Below are 16,898 nucleotides of genomic sequence, written 5' to 3' on the forward strand. Positions count from 1 at the left end.
ATAATGTACAATTCAGATGCCTCAAGTGTTGCGTTCTGGCGATGATTTTACCCGCTCTGTCCGTTACCCATACCCATCACCGTCTCTCACCAGAGAACAGGTTTAATTAATGATCGGCACACTCCATTCTCTCCACACACACATAACACACGCACACACGGTATTGAACAATATTAAAGTATCTCTGCCACAAAAAGATGATGCTGGCTGGTCAAGCATCGACTTCATATTCTACAAAATGTATGTTGAACAAAATCCGAGGGAGCCAAGTATCAATTTAGAATCAGCATACTGTGTGTATTAAATTTATATCACAGGAATATACCTTGGCTCATTTCCAAAGAGTGTGATTGATGGTGCTGTGGTGGTTTAGTTGTGGGTTCCACCAGAAAGCCATTGAATTATTTCAATTCAGGTGAATCAAGAAATGAGTAAAAATGCAAGTGCCATACTTTATTGTACAAGGGTGAGAGGTCTGTCATTTTGTCATGGAGGGTGTACGTGTATGAATTGCATTTTAAAATAGTGTGTGTACATTTTTATTTGCGAGTTGATTTGTTTGTATTTTTATTGTATTTTCAAAGCCAAAAATGTGGGTAATGATGCTGATTTTAAAAATGAATTTTTTACAGTTAATGCCGTTTAAGGTTCCATGATTGAATCAGTTACGCCAAATCGTTTTATCGTTTTTTTTTCTATGTCACCTGCCCTTTATTCGATAGCAGTATTAATTAGAAGGGGGACCTGTTATCAGAATAATCTGAAGAAACAGAAATTAACACTTAACTTTATGATGACTTTATGCCTGATCTTGTTATCACTTTGGTCTGTCGCCATTTTTATGAACATCAAAGTCATTCAGCTAAATAGTAGCTCAACAATGAACAAAGAAGTGTCGGACGCTGATTATGCCTGACCTAAATATAACATGTTACATAAAATTTTGATTTTGGGGGGCCCTCAGAAAATCAGCACAGCTGTTATTGAATAACCTGAATAAATAGTCTATAAAAAGCCTCTTGTAATGTAGGTCAACCCATGGTCCCAATAAATTGTCCTTCTCTTATTCCAAGGGCCTAATACCATGCCTGATGTGCAGTGTTTACTCATAGAGCTAGGTCCTAGCTCTATGGTTTACTGCACCCATATAGATGACACCAGATGTAAGGGTTAATATTTTACCAACATAAATCCATACTACATTTCCATGTACTTGTATGTTCTGATGCTTCTGATACTTCATCACGGACCTCTACAAATGCATTGACATTGACTCTGTGATCAATCATTGATCCATTATCTTCTCCCTCCATCTTCAGACTCTTCCTCTCAGAGCCATCTTCCTTCAAATCCTTCTTCTTCACTGAGATATCAAACCGGTTTATTTGGATTGGCATAATAAATTCACACACACCACACCACCATGAGACAAACTGCAGCTCAGAAATTAACAGCTCCGGGCTAGTATTCTTTAGGACTAGTGTTTTCTTTACCCTAGCGGGTTGGTTGCTGCGTGATTTATTAAAAGAAGATGTTTTTGCAGTTCCGGTTGGCCTGTTGTCATCGCCTTGCATAAATCAGAGAGCTGTCAGTTTGGCTTTGAAATCTTTACTTACTGATATCATATTTATTGTCATGGCAACAGTTTCCACAGAGTGTGCTTCATTGTAACCATACAATGATAGAGAAAGGACTTTGTTATATTAACTGGACACGTTTATCCACTCCCCAGTTGTAATTGTTCGGGTGATTTGGCTCCTAGCATTGTTGATAAGAAAACAGGTGTTTTGTTCTACCCCCCCCCCCATGATTAATAAATGCGTGGAATTTAAATGAGCCTGATTTTAGTATAGAACCGATACTGAACTAAAGTTTAGGAAAAGACGCATAGAAATTCACTTAATTTTTGCGGCGTTCATATAACAACAACAAGAACAGTCTTTGTCAGGAATTTTGTGCTATAAATGTACTGTGTTAGCGTTATAAATAAATCAGATTCCTTACTGTTTTCAGTAAATTTATTCTAGAGTATGTTTAAATGGACAAATGTAGCCATATTCTGTTTGCTGGAATCATCTCTAAACATTTTTGTTACACCTCCATGGTTATAGGGAGTCTGGACTTAAATATTTCCGTTGAAAAACAACCCTCCCAAACCATAGAGGAAGAAACGTTGCACTACATTGGGGCACTTGCATTGGGGGATGAATGAAAGAGGACCTGGAGAAAAACAAGCCTCAGGCTGGGGACAAGGTTGACCATACAGTAGGCCTAAGCGTTGTGGTTTGAATTGGATGAGAAATCTGTACACACTCTATTCCTACCTCCATGCTATATCAAAGCAAAACCTTGGTTAATTGAGACAGTTACTTGTTTATAAAGGCATTCTGCCTGACTGCCCCTGGTAATTGAGGGGGATTATTGCATAGTCTGCAGTGTTTTCATTATGCTAGGGACTGTAATAATGTACAATTTGTGAACGCACACATTGTACTACATACGTACACTGCTGTGTTACTCATACATGTACACCGCAAAATATCTGTCTGTGTTTATGTTGCTTTTTCATTCTAATTTGTTATTGATTTACATTGTCTAAGGTCCTTAAACAAATAATGACTGATACAATGTATTACAAAATACATAAATATGTACACTCATCAGCTTTCTCTTTCTAATACTTCATAATGCATGTTTTCTTAGCTCATTGTACCAATTCATAGATTAACTACAATGATGAAAGCATGCTCATCATGGTACATTTTTCATTATCACGCTTGTGTATGTAATCATTGTACAGTAGACTTAGAAGCTTGCTCCATACATTACTGCAGAGTACTTGCTGTGCCTTCATATCTGAGACAGTAGAAAGTGCATTTAAACAGCAAAAAAAAAATACTGTGTAACCTGTGACATCACAGTCAATTACAAAAAAGCTACACAGCCTGAAGTTTGGTAAGGCATAATTCCTTAACTCATTTGTAGAATGACAGACAATTTTATATTTTATGTTTTTTGTTCATTGTTTAGGGGCACACATTAGTTCAGTTATTACAACTCTTGGTGAATTATTCTTGGTGTACACATATAGTGGACCAATTCCCTTGTGTAGTAAGCAAAATGCTGCATACATGTATCTGGGTTGCTACTCAAAAATCATCATTTGCCAACTCAATATAACGTGTAGCATTGAGTATGTACAAAAAAATAGTTTAAAAAAAAATTGCGTTACAGATCGATGTAGGTCATGTGGTCAAGAATTGTCTTGGATTGCACAAGGTCGCGCTTTGTGGATAATTCAAACTGACAAAAAATATCAATTTTAATATCCAGTGGACTTACACGCTTACTTTTAGTTGATCAACATGTGGGTTATTGATGAAGTTATGTGACTCTGACATTTCAAATTTAGAATTGTAAACTTGTTCAGCAAGTAAGAAGAGCTGGTGGCAAATGTAATATTAATCTGCAGTGTATACCTTTGCCCAAACTTTTTATTTTTGTGTGTTTTTCTTCATTGATAAGAACCTAGGACTTTGTACTTTGGTCTTGAAGGAGCAGAGCTGTTGTTATGAACACTTTTAAATGATAATAATGTTACCACAAGCTGAAGTTCAAGTAGCGCATGCACATGTAGGACTGGAGTAGGACTGGACCCTACACAAATAGATTGCAACTTGTTTTTACTCTTGTCATTGTCAAAGATAGTATTTATACCAAATTATGTATGTTGTGCAGTTTGCTTAAGGTCAAATTAAAACTATATAATAATAATAATTCATATTATGAACTAATAAAAAAGCTACATTAGTAAGGTTTCCTTGGCACACTTGGTTAGAGTAGAATGCATTTCTAATTGCAATATTGAATGTAACTGTTTAGACAAGTTGTTTATTAGTTGCGCTGATGACCCTTCCATTTAAAACAAGCTCAGCTACATTATATAAATATATAAAGAGCGCACAGTGTTCAAATTGCCTTTGCTGCTGTAGGTCTCACATAAATTAAAATCCCCCATTCAAAGTCAAAAAGACTACAAAAACCTCCCACAACACCAAAGAAGTCCATTCTCAAATGAATAGTCGAGACTACTTTCTGTGTGTTGATCCTGGTGGTTATTCAACATGATGTTCAAAATCTTCCAAAGTCGTTCAAATTCTTGCTGAGTTTTTCTTTTCAGTTTACTTTCCTGTTTATAAACTCTAATTGTTTGAAACGTCATCAATGTGCAAAGACTGATAACGTCACAGCCAATTAAAATAGTTGTTGCACTAACTGAGCGCCCATGAAACCTTACTATTAACTCATTAAACGCTCATCTCTTTTGTACCATTTTCAAGCAAGCTGACCAACCGTATGAAACAATTCAACTGCACAGGACGGTGGCAAAACTGTGTCCAGTGGCCGATTTCACAAAGATCTCAATTTGATCGTAACTTCAAATCAATCGTAGTTGCTAAGTAAAGTGTGATGTCACAATACAAATCTCTATGGTGATACTGAAAATTTGTCTTGCGATGAATTTTATTGCTTTGTGAAATCGGCCCCAGGACTGTATTGTCAGATTTCACTTTTTTTTGGGCATACATGTTGTTAACAATTTATTATTTAATTCATAAGTATGGATTATATTCAGTGTTTAGATCAGACAGTAGGAGGGTTTATGTATGTATGACTTGATGGTAAATGTACTGACACTTAATGAAGCTTCAATGTAGTAAGTTGCTCTAAAGATCTGTAGTGAAAAAGTGTTAGACATTTACTGCAATTATTGGCCTAACTTTGCTTCTTTTTAGCATTTTGCGCTCAATAGAATATGCTCTTAATAATTATTAGGGTATGCATTTGTTATTAGTTGAATTTGTAGTGCTGGAAAATTAATCCTACTTTTAAGGCCAGTTTATAGGCGGTCGCGCGATGGAAATCTTGACGCGCGCGGATCATAAAAAAGACAAAGTTTTTAGGGTTCAGTCTTAGGATTGCGCGTAAGATTTCCATCGCGCGCCATCGCGCGACCGACTATAAACCGGCCTTCATGTAAGTAAGCAAACTGAGTAGTTATTTATGGACCAGCTGGTTTTATTGCCTCCTATAATTTGTTTGCTTGTAGCCAATATTTTATGCGGTACTGTTGCTAATGACCATTGTTGCTTTTAAAGAGGGGAGGGACATCACTTGTTGAGACAGTCTTATCTGATCAAATTTACATTTCATTATCTGGAAACTATTTTGTGATATTTGGGGGTCAAATGCGTGTCATAATCTTGAATAGGCAGGCAGGCATGATACTTAATGGAGTCAACTGGGGCAATCGCCTCCTTGCCGTTACTTAAAGCCTGTTTCATACATCTTTGTACATCCTGCAAATGCAATGCAAAATTTGACGTCACATGACTGTTTTCGCAGCGAATGTTTCACAGGAGTTGAGCACAAGTCAACTGCCAATTATTTGTTGCGAATTTGTGGCGCCAAATTTTGTATCGCATTCGCATTCACATGAAGTACATGTATGAACCAGGCTTTAGTCATTGCCTTGGTGCCCCTTGAATTGTTTTAGGAGGATTTCTGTCCATTACTCATTGATGCCTTGCAGTTTTCTCTTTTAAAAATCAAGTATCTGGAATGAATGAGTGAAACGATCAGATTGTCTCCAAGGTGAAAAGCCTCCCTAAATACCCTCCCCTCCCAATTGCAAATGTTCTGTATGCCTCAATAGATCTACCCCGCTTCTGTGCAAGAGAAGAAAAAGAATATTGCCCTCTTTACCCCAGAATAACCCCTCCCAAAACTTTGTTGCACACTAACTGTTACTTTCTTCTTTTGCATGCTCCACCCCTCACGATTTTCAGATGGTTCTATCACGCCAGCATCATGTAGGTGAAATCCACTTGATTCTGTTTTTGTTCTGTATGTTGCCTCAGCCATACAGCATTTTTTAAGGTTCAGGTGTTTTTTGTTTAATTCTTTTGCGTCATGAGTTTCGTTTTGCAATTGTTTTTGCCTGCCATGCTAAGGACATGCTTTGAAATTGTTTACTTTTGTGACCATATCATTTTAAGCATTACGTGTATGGGTGAACGAGAGTATGTGCATTATGTAAACAGGCTTACTTAGAAGAATCTGGGGCCAGTTTGTAAGAGCTGTCAAGCGCTGCAGAATATAAAAAGCTTAGGAAATTAATATTGCTTAGCAACATGTACATAGCAAGTAACCAGTGGTATGTATTACAATGCAGTTTGGCATGGCTGGTAACCTATGTCCGCTCAGCAAGATTTGTTCCTGCTTTATATCAAACTTGTAGCCTATTGTACGCTTTAAGCTCGATGAAATTGACCTTTATTCACAAGTCTTTTTTTTTTTGCACTTACAGAGGCCTGTTAACATTAAGTAATAAACATGTGTCGTGCTTCCACAAGGCTGTCAATGTCATTTAATATTGGGACAATTACAATGTGTGTTGGGCAATTCTTATTTAAACAGTTACCTGAGCGGAATGTTTTCAACAGAAATGGTATTTTTACTTGTTTATGATGCACTTGTTCACCATTTTAATGTAATTTTGATATGTGTACACTTCTGAACTTTCCGTAATTATCGATTAAAAAATCAAACCCCTACCTTAAGGTTTTTTGAAAAACTAAAAACACTTCTGCTGTTAAAAGCGGGCGTCAAAGGACAATGCCGCTGACGTCATTTGTGGGAGTTTGCTTTGTTATACATCCACGCTGCAACAAAGCGGCTTTATCTACTTATGACGTTTTGAGAGTGATTACGTAACAGGGCTTTTCGCAAATCTCGCAGAAAAGCTGTGGATAAGGGCATACAAAATGATTGTTTTTTTTACACAATTGAAACCTATTTATAATCATATGACTCGATTTCCTTATTCATTGAAAACATTTTAAGTGGAATTCAGCAAAGTTTACGGCTTGACATTTTCGTTCAAGCAGGTCTTTAACCATTAAAAGTCTGGGCTATATTGCCTACCCAGTCCCGTTCCAGCTTCTTGAGTGGAATAAAAAGATAGCCACACCATGAGGAAGGTCTCTTACTCCATCTTCGTTTATATAATCGATGTACGCTTTATAGGACCTTTCTTTTCGTTTTATAGAAGCATGCCTTACATGCCTTACGCGATCAAGTAACGCAGCACTCAAATTTCAAGAAAATGTCCATTAGTCCAAAGGTATTGGATCAGGTCAGGACTTTCAATGGACCAGAAATTTATTCTGCAAGACCTTGAATATAGTTTTGAAATAATTTGTTTTCTATAGCTATAGGGCCTACATTTGCTCTAATTTGGAATTGAAGATCTGTTAAAATCTGTTTACAAGTATCAGAAAAACACTAGACTGCAGAACTTGTTTGGTTGTGGGGTTACTTGCCAATTGCTAAAGTTACTGGAATCTAGTCTAGTCTGTATTTTGAGCCTGGTCGTGCTGGTAACCCCTGGAAGTGTGTAATTTAAGTGCAGAGATATGTGGTTGATCTGCTCCACTCTGATCTTGCTACTGTACATGTATGTGTCTAAATGCATTCTGAAATGTAGTGTAAGGGTGACCACTTATAACATGGCCTATTTGAAGTGCATTTGTGCAAAATACTTCCATTCTTCCATACTTCCACGTGTGCTACACATCCTAAAAGGGCTCATATCTAAGAGCTGCCATCTATTCCTGATCCTGCAGAAATTTCCCTGGAAAATACCAATATTTCCATGTTCTGATTGAACAATGTTGTTACTTGTTATATATGGAAACTTATTCCCTATTACATCCTAAATAATATACTAAATATCTCCCAATTTTTGTGCGAAAATCTTCCCGATTGAAAGTTGCAAATGTTGGCAGCTCTGATAAATTTTTAAACAAGCGTGCTCACAAAACAGTTGCTCTTGTGAGCCAATCGGCATTGTTTGTCAATGTCATTGTCTCCATTCCAGGCGGGGGTTAGTGGTGAGAGGAATCAATATTGCACAAGGTTGTCTGATGACCCTCATGAGGAGTTGTTGATGGCCATCTTGGTTGAAAAAAAGATGAGCATTTGTTTAAAAAAAAACATTGCTAAGCCTTGACTTTTGCTCTGGCTTTACACATGTCTTAGGCTTTTTTGGCCATTTTGAATCCCCTTTTGAAGAGTAGCCTTCTTGAAATTGTCCAGTTTTAAACAGGAAGGTACTTCCTTGTAAAGGATTTGGTACATGTAAACTCCTTGTACATGAAGAACTAACTCCTTGCCCATCAGTTCAACTTTATCAATCTGCAAATTTGTTGCCGAGTAAGAAAAATCTTGTTTTAAAACCACATGAAGACCCTGTTCTTGGTGTTGACTGGTTTCCAACCATTCTATTGTAGTAAATCAAATCGGAAGTAAAGATTACAGTAAGTACCGTACAACTCTCATTTCATTTTCTAGAAGAAATACAGCATTCTCCTTGTCCATCTCTTGGGGAACATTAAATATGGTGCAACATTAGTTTTAAATTTAAAACGACTATTGTAATTGATCTTTCTGAAAACCAGTGTTCTGTACTTTGGCCTCGAGTTAAAACCCTTACAGACCTACAGTACATATCATGAACGTACAAAAAGTGTAGGCAGTATGGCTAGAGTGTGGCCCAAATCCTCCCACGTCCTCTTCTCCTAAGGCACTGCTCCTCACCAAAATGTTTCCTAGTCCTACCCTAAGCAATGATAAATGGGCTCCTAGCCTACAAGTCCTTCGGAGTCCTTCACTTTGGCAATTGGATACACAAGGACAAGCCTGGTGCTTCACAAAGGCAACGGAGGCAATTACCAATGGAGGCAATTGCCTCTGTTGCACCTGGTCATCGCCTATATGCACCTGAAAAGTTCTGATAAAATTGTACAATTTCCTCATTGAGGTGCCCTTTACCAAGTAGAAAAAGGCCTTGGTGCCCTAGCCCTTAAAAAAAAGGAAGTATCACATCAGGCCTGGAAGGATTTGGGACTGTTAAGGGTTTTTACTCACCATCATTGGGACATTGCATTGTGCATGTTCAACCATATAGTTATAGGCACTATTGTAACTGAAGATTAGACAGTTTATTTTTAGGAAGATTTTCTGCTTGTATTGGGGAAATATTATGTACCCATGTATGATCATATGTTAGCTTAGTGTATTTTACAGTCATTCTAAGGCTATGGTTTTAATGGATTTTTCTGGGCTTCTCTTTTCACTTTCCTTGCTCGCTAACTTCTTTTAAAGCTTGGTTGCTGGGGCTCTCAACTCATTCAATATCTAAAGAAGTTCTTTATTATTTGTCAGTACTGTTTTGTCGTATTATATTCAAATTTGCTTGTATGGGTTGAACAAAGAAAACAAAACTAGGGTAGGAGTTGAACCTTAACCTCCAGATAAACGTGGCGACACTACCAAATGTGGCCCTAGCAGTCACCCTACATGTGTTTTGTCAATATATTTGTTCAGGGGTGACAGTCATAAAGCCATTCAACCTGTAACTGCCAGCTATAACACCCTTACGAAACAACCAGGGACTGGCAGGACAGGGCTCAAATCCCACTCAAATGATTTTTTTTTTTGTTCAACCCAAAATTGAATTAAAATCTACCCAGTCAGTTTCTCTTGTGGATTAGTACTCATTGTTTGGATATGTCACTTTGTCTCTCTGTATTGTAGGAAACAATTTATGTAGCTTTAATTTTAAGGGTTTATGCTTCAGAAGGCGTATACATGTAATTTGCAGGCCGGAACTTTCCCGAGGCCCTCTTGCTTTGCGCTCTAGTCATAAACACTCCTTGCAAATGTTTCCATAGAGATTTTGATTTTGGCCGGGCCCAATTTCATAAAGCCTGCAAGCATAAAACTTGCTAAGCACAGAGAAATCTTGTGTAACAGTAACTGGTTGCCAGCCACAATACCATTAAGTTTACATTGTTGCAACTGGTACCGCATTCATAAATTTGCTAAGCAGTTATTTGCTGCTTATTTTTTTTTTAAATTGGCCCTGTTCAGCATTGTAAACACAGTGGCAAAACCCCCCTCCTCTTAGCAAAAATGTGACTGGGTTCTTTTCGTGCATTACCCAACACATGGGTAGGGCTTTATGTCCCATCTGAAGGATGAAGTAATAAGTGTCTTGCTTAAGTGTCATGGCCAGGACTCGAACCCACACCCTGCTGATCAGAAACACCAGAGCTTGAGTCCGGTGGCTTAATGGTCTTTGAAGTGAATAAAAAGCAGGGACCGAAGCACAAAAAATGTTTGCGTATTAACTCTTGATTTCATTATACGATACATTTGCTGTATGTGTACATGTGTATGTATACTAGCATTCGAAATTAACCAACATTTGGAATATATCTTTCAGTGGATTGTACACTTACACAACTTCAGGACGTGTGCACATGTGTGTATGAGAATAGGACGTTAATACGCAATAATGATCAACCTGCGTTTATTTGTTGTTATGACAACAGACATTTGTAAGGCATCGAGACATCAGTGGGGCTTCCCATTGACGTGAATAAGGTGTACAACGTCATTAAATGCTGGTTTTTCACTTTTTTGGTTTCCTTCGCGTAAAAAAAATCAATATACATGTATCAAGTCTTTTACATTCTTCAGTTCTTCAAAATGAGAGCTGTTTAATTCTGAGGACAGAGTGGACATTTATTGAAGACATCAAATTGTGTAGCTACATCTTGACAACTTAATTATCTAAGCTAGAATTCTCAGAGAACCAATAACTTAACTATAGTCTTTTTTTTAGACAAATCTAGTGGAAGGAAGAAGAGGGAGGGAACAGACGAGTACCCTCTTCTGGTGTTTATTACATAACATTGTTTTTTGGGGTACACAGGTAACCCAACCAAGATGGCTGCCAAGGCCTTATTGTGCCAAAGATTCCAGGCCTGATACTTCACGGAGGCAACAAAGGCAATTTAAATGCTCCAGTAGAAGTTTACAATTTCTTCATAAGGGCGCCCTTTTCCAAGGAGGAAATGCCTTGGTGCCCAAGTTGCCCTTTCAGAAACGGAGCATACAGGCCTGAGATTCTATTGGCGTTCAGCATTCTCAATACAGCCTGTGTTTGTATGTTGCATTTATATTCATGAATGTATTCCTAGGGATGCATTAAACCCAAGGCTTCATAATAAATACATGTACAGTAAGTGTCAAACTCTGAAATGTCAAAACCAGGGGGTGCCCCAAGGGATGCCCAACGAATTCAGAGAAACTTTATTATATGAAGATGCTTGTACATGTACAGTACATTACGTATGAAGAGCTAAATCTTCAGTGCTTAAATAAATTATTGATGTTGCACAGCTGTCAAGGGGGACATTGGCTACGCCAAACAAGACAGAAACTTTTTTTTTTTAAGCTTAGCAAGATTTTCCTGGGCTTAATAGATTTGTATGTTTATGCAGCTCGCTGGATGTTGAGGATGGATTGTTATAAATGTTTAACAGGGTTTTTTTCAGGGGGGGGGATTTGTTCAAGAAGAGATCTCTGGAGTTTGTTTGCATGTGTTATTATTTATGACTGTACTTAACTGATCAGCATGTGGATTGAATATATTAACGTTTATTTTAAAACCGGCCTTGTCAATTTGGGTCGTCTGGCATCGCCTGTCATTGCCTTCGTGAGCCTGTTACCATTCTTGTGAGTTTACTCTGCATGGTCTGATGAAAATGATGCACACATGTTCACAGAATCACATGTATGTGGTCCGATTGCTCTCTTTGAATGCGTGATATCATATTGACGCCTGCATGTTCAAGCAGCCAAAGGTTGGGCTGGCTGTCGGGTTGGCGTAGCGATATCTTGCCTTGCATTCCACTTCTACATTTCTAGGACCCCGGTTCGAATCCCACCGGGGCCCACTATGTGGATGGGTTTTCAATTGCTTCTTGATTTTGTCTGGGGTTTTCCTTTTCACATAATCTATAAACCGAAACGTCATTGTCTTGTCAGCTCTCCGTGTGGCTCCACTACATGCTGTACATGTAGTTATTAATTTTGCTTTTCTGAGAATCCTTGGCTTCGCAGCCAGAACTACATGTAATAAAACAAATCAATAAAGAAGTAGTGTAAACACTGGTGTATATTTAAGGCTTAAACCCAGTAAACAAACATTCTCTCCTGATTCGTGCCTCAGATCTGTTAAGGTGAAAGTGCAGAATGACATTCTAATCATGGGAGGGATGTTTTGGTAGAGCTACATGTACAAGTCAACAAAAATGTTTAGCCCTGGTTGCAGGGAATTTAAAGGCAGTGGACACTAGTGGCAATTGTCAAAGACTAGCCTTCACAGTTGGTGTACTTCAACATACGCATAAAATAACTAACCTGTGAAAATTTGAGCTCAGTCGGTCATCGAAGTTGCGAGATAATAATGAAAGGAAAAAACACCCTTGTCACACGAAGTTGTGTGCGTTTAGATGGTTGATTTCGAGGCCTCAAGTTCTAAATCTGAGGTCTCGAAATCAAATTCGTGGAAAATTACTTCTTTCTCGAAAACTATGGCACTTCAGAGGGAGCCGTTTCTCACAATGTTTTATACTATCAACCTCTCCCCATTACTCGTCATCAAGAAAGGTTCTATGCTTATAATTATTTTGATTAATTACCAATAGTGTCCACTGCCTTTAAAACTTACAAAAACAGGCTGTCCAAATTTAAAACAAGGTGTCCAAAAGACACCCAGCAGTTGTTAAGACTGGAGCCTGGACGACCTGTGTCAAAAATCAGGTCCTGTCGGTGGGTTACTTGCTCATCGTGGGAATTTAAGGTTAACATGATTGAGGTTGATAGATATTACATACAGTGATTTCATTCACATCACATTGATATCATTGCTGATGCTCTACTTGTTTTCACTATTAAATGCCATATCGCTAATTCCGAGACGGCCAGATTATGACGTTGGTCATCACATTATGTACTGTCGGTTCATACTTGCTTGATAATTAATTTGACATAAGCTCTATAAAAGATGACCTTGTATGTGTGTGTTCCACTCCATTATAATATTCCATCAATCTTTTGGAGCATGTACACTGTGTACATCATTAAGCAACCATTCTTTCACAGTGGCTGCCCCACTTTCACTTCAGTTAATTAAGTCTGTGACGAACTAGAAGTGTCTTATTCGAGGTAAATCATGTAATGTTAGGGACTCCGGGCCATAGAGATGATGATGGCCAGTTCGTACCATCTCTCTCTTTCATGTTCATCGTGCATTGTGAATCAAACAACATGTTTTGCGCCAGGCCTGGAATTTCATATTTTGTGAGAGTGCAAGCCATTTTTAATTTTGAAAAGGGCATTCCCATTGGGAAATCTTTGGGAGATTGTTGAAGGGTTGCCATGGCCAAGACTAGGGCAACAGAGGCAGTGGCCTCGGTGTAATTCCAGGCCTGTTGTACAATTGCTTGCAAAACCTCACTGTCGTGCATGTTGTAAGCATGAATGTTTCTTGAAGACATTTACCTGTGTGCCATTTTTCAAAAATGAAGTGTTTATAATATGTGCGAGCACATTGGCATGAATTACATAAATGTACGTATAAAAAAAAATGTTCAACCAATTTCTTTCATGAATCATTGTCACCATTTCACTTCTGCTCAAAAACAATTAAATTTGTGAGTTTTTTTTTCATTTATTATTGTTTTAAAGGGTAAAACACTAAATAAGAAACAAAATCAGCTTTATTCTGAAGAACACATGAATTAAAGACAGACTGAGGAATGTATTCTCAAGAGAAATAAATATTTGGTGATAAAAAAACTGACTGGATACATGTATTAAAAATAAAGCAACTTCGTTGAAGCCATAAAACATCCTTAACATTCAATGACGTCACATGAGGTAAGCATTGACATCAATGATTTGTGAAAAGCAATGTTTACGCGATGCTTTCCGGTACTTAGGTGGGTTTTTGAACCCTCGCAACATTCATTCTAGAGTATGTCTTCACCACTACATGTAAGTACATGTACGTGCTTGGTGTTGAAAGGCGTGAACCCTGTTAATTACATGCAGCAACAACAAGCGCAAACAATATTATTCTTTATCCACGATAGAATGATCATGTTTAATTAGATCCCTGCTATTAACAAGCCGGGCTCAAAATTAACACTGGAGTGGACTGCAGGCCTTGTGCCACTGATTTTAGCATTGGGCCTGTTTAAACTCGAATTCAAACGCTTGTGTTTTTTAATTAATAATAGGCTACTACAACATTGTGTAGTATTTTGTGATAAAATCTGATAAATTTTTTAATTCTCAAAAAGAATTGCTAAGCAGTATTTGTTCTGCTTAACAGATTAATGAAATTAGGACTTTGTCTACTTGGTGGTCTGGTGGTTGAGACACCATACTCTAGAATGAGGGGTAGGGGTTCAAATCCTACTTGAGGTACGAGTGAGTAGCCTGTATGGATTTTGTATCCTTTCGCATGTCAAGACTCGGAAAGCAAGACTGAGTATACGGTAAGGATCTTTATCATGTTGCCACCGTCTTGGCCTTGTTCCATGTATCAAACGGCAGAAATTGATGCTAATATTCGTCAAACTAAAAATAAACAGACTATTTGCCCTTTAAGCGGTTTGGTTACATTGGTTTGAATGAAAGCAAATCAAGATGGCCGCAGCATGATAAAAGTTTATTATCACAAAGTTTATTGTCACATAAGTGAATACGGGTAATATTTTTCATCGCCAGCATGCTTTAGCCATCCACATTTAAACACGTGTTTGACTCCATTGAAGGTTTTTGATTATATGTACTGATATGTCATACTGCTTGTTCTTGTTCACAGTGAAAAACTTCCTAGCACAAGCAAAAGAAGAATGCCAGAAAAAATGGGACTGCCCAACACAAGTAAGTAAACTTTGTTAAATTAGTTATCTGAATTCTTTTACACATATGTCCATGTCATTGTGTTCATGTGTATCGAACACTCTAGACATGTTAGATAGTGAAGCAGCTCATGTGGAGACCCACTTTTCTCAGAATGATGTCATTGGAGCCCAATTTGATGGCTCTGCTTACTGTAAGCAAAGAATAAGTGTGTGCATAAGCAGGGAATTCTGCGCTTACGTCAAGTGTACGTACATGTATTTCTCGGGTTAGCAGAAAATGTTGCCTTTTGCGCTGGCGTATACTCTGCATTACTCGCATTCTTCGCCTACACACCTAGCGCAGAATCACGGCACTTGCCCTGCAAGCGGAGAAGGGTGATCGCAAGCGCAGAATTTGTGAGGTAAGAAAAGCCAAGAAGTTGGGCCCTGATGTTTTGGATGTTGACACTGGAAGGGTATCGAATACAATGGCTATTATTGACACCATTCAAGTTGAGAATGGAGAGTAATTTTCTCCTGACTCACATGAAGACTACCAATCGAAGAATGCAAACAACAGCTAGATGCCAGTCACAAGCAATGTAAATGGCATGAAATTTGGGCCAGAAACATACTGTAAAATTAGCAAGCTATTTTCAGGCTTAAGCAAATCTCATGCTTAAGCAGCTCCATGAAATTGGGGCCTGCGTCAATAGAATTATGATGTGCCTTCTCTTAATCTTGTTAAGTGCTGTGTTACTTTCTCTGGTTAGTAAGATCGCTCTATAAATGCTTTGAATTTTGTTATCATCAGTTTCATTATCTTTTTTGCTCCTACATTGTTGTCGACTGTATATTACGGACTCTCTGCTTAGTCTTTATCCTCCTTTGTTCTTCCATAACTTTGTCCAACTTTATAAATAGGTAGAACAATTTCTCAAAATTTCAACCAAGAAAGAGCACTTCTAAATTAGACTAAACACTTTGTTCTTCTTTTCTTTCTCACAGAATACAGCGCATCTAGACGACTTCGAACGTTTAAAAACCCTAGGTACCGGCTCTTTTGGTAGGGTCATGTTGGTCAAGCATAAATCAACTGGTAACTTCTTCGCTATGAAAATACTTGATAAACAAAAGGTACGTCTTGGATCTAGTCCCCAAATTCCCTTTTCTCAAATCAAATTCATGATGTGTTCGTGTAGGCTGGTGCCATGAGAACAGTTGCAAAGATAGCAATTTTTCCCCATAATCATCTGAAGTTCTTTAAAAACCTAGAAATAACCCATTGTTGAAAAAAATTGGAAGGAACCCAGAACTTTAGAAACCTGAAAAGAACCCATAGGTTCAAAAACCCGGGAAACCAAGATTTTCAAAATTCTGGATAGAAGCACCCAGAGGATCAAAAACCATGGTAGAACCCAGTGGTTCAAAACCAGGATAGAACCCAGAAGTTCAAAAGCCATGGTAAAACCCAGACATTCAAAAACCTTGAAAAGCCCAGAAGTTCAAGAACCTGTGTACAACCCAGATGTTCAAAAACCTGGGTAGAATACCCAATAAACCATGGTAGAACCCAGCGGTAAAAAAATTATGGTATACACAGAAGTTCAAAGCCACAGTAGAACCCAGACATTCAAAAACCTTGACAAGCCCAGAAGTTTAAAAACCTTAGTAGAACCCAGAGGTTCAAGAACCTGGGTAGAACCTAGAGGTTCAAAACCTGGGTAGAATATCAAATAAACTATGGTAAAAACCCAGAGGTTCAAAAACCATGGTAGAACCTAGCAGTTCAAAAACCATGGTAGAACCCGGAAGTTCAAAACTTGGATAGAACCCAGAGGTTCAAAAACCTGGATGGGACCAGAGATTAAAAACTAGGATACATAGAACCAGCGGTTCAAGACACTGGGTGAAACCCAGGAGTCCAAGAACCTTGGTGGAATCCACAGGTTCAAAAATACATTGGTACTCGTGGAACGCAGAACTGAAATCTTTGTTTAAATCATCTCTTTAATAACGGAAATAACGGGAGTCATTATGAGCACTCAAGCATGACCAAATGCTTGC

General features: G+C 38.1%; 1 protein-coding gene across 3 annotated transcripts in view; it reads left to right on the forward strand.

Moving 5' to 3' along the window:
* LOC139945741 (cAMP-dependent protein kinase catalytic subunit alpha-like) overlaps positions 1-16,898 on the forward strand; it is a 97,493-nt gene that overhangs the window by 45,859 nt on the left and 34,736 nt on the right. For 2 of the 3 annotated variants that reach the window (XM_071943123.1, XM_071943125.1), the window contains 2 exons: positions 14,810-14,871; positions 15,840-15,968. In XM_071943123.1, the coding sequence (XP_071799224.1) occupies positions 14,810-14,871; positions 15,840-15,968 (191 nt within the window). Of the gene's footprint in view, positions 1-5,849; positions 5,874-14,809; positions 14,872-15,839; positions 15,969-16,898 lie in introns of all 3 variants that reach the window. The other variant, XM_071943124.1, reaches the window with a different exon arrangement.

Source organism: Asterias amurensis, chromosome 13 (assembly GCF_032118995.1).
Source record: "Asterias amurensis chromosome 13, ASM3211899v1".
Lineage (NCBI taxonomy): Eukaryota > Metazoa > Echinodermata > Asteroidea > Forcipulatida > Asteriidae > Asterias > Asterias amurensis.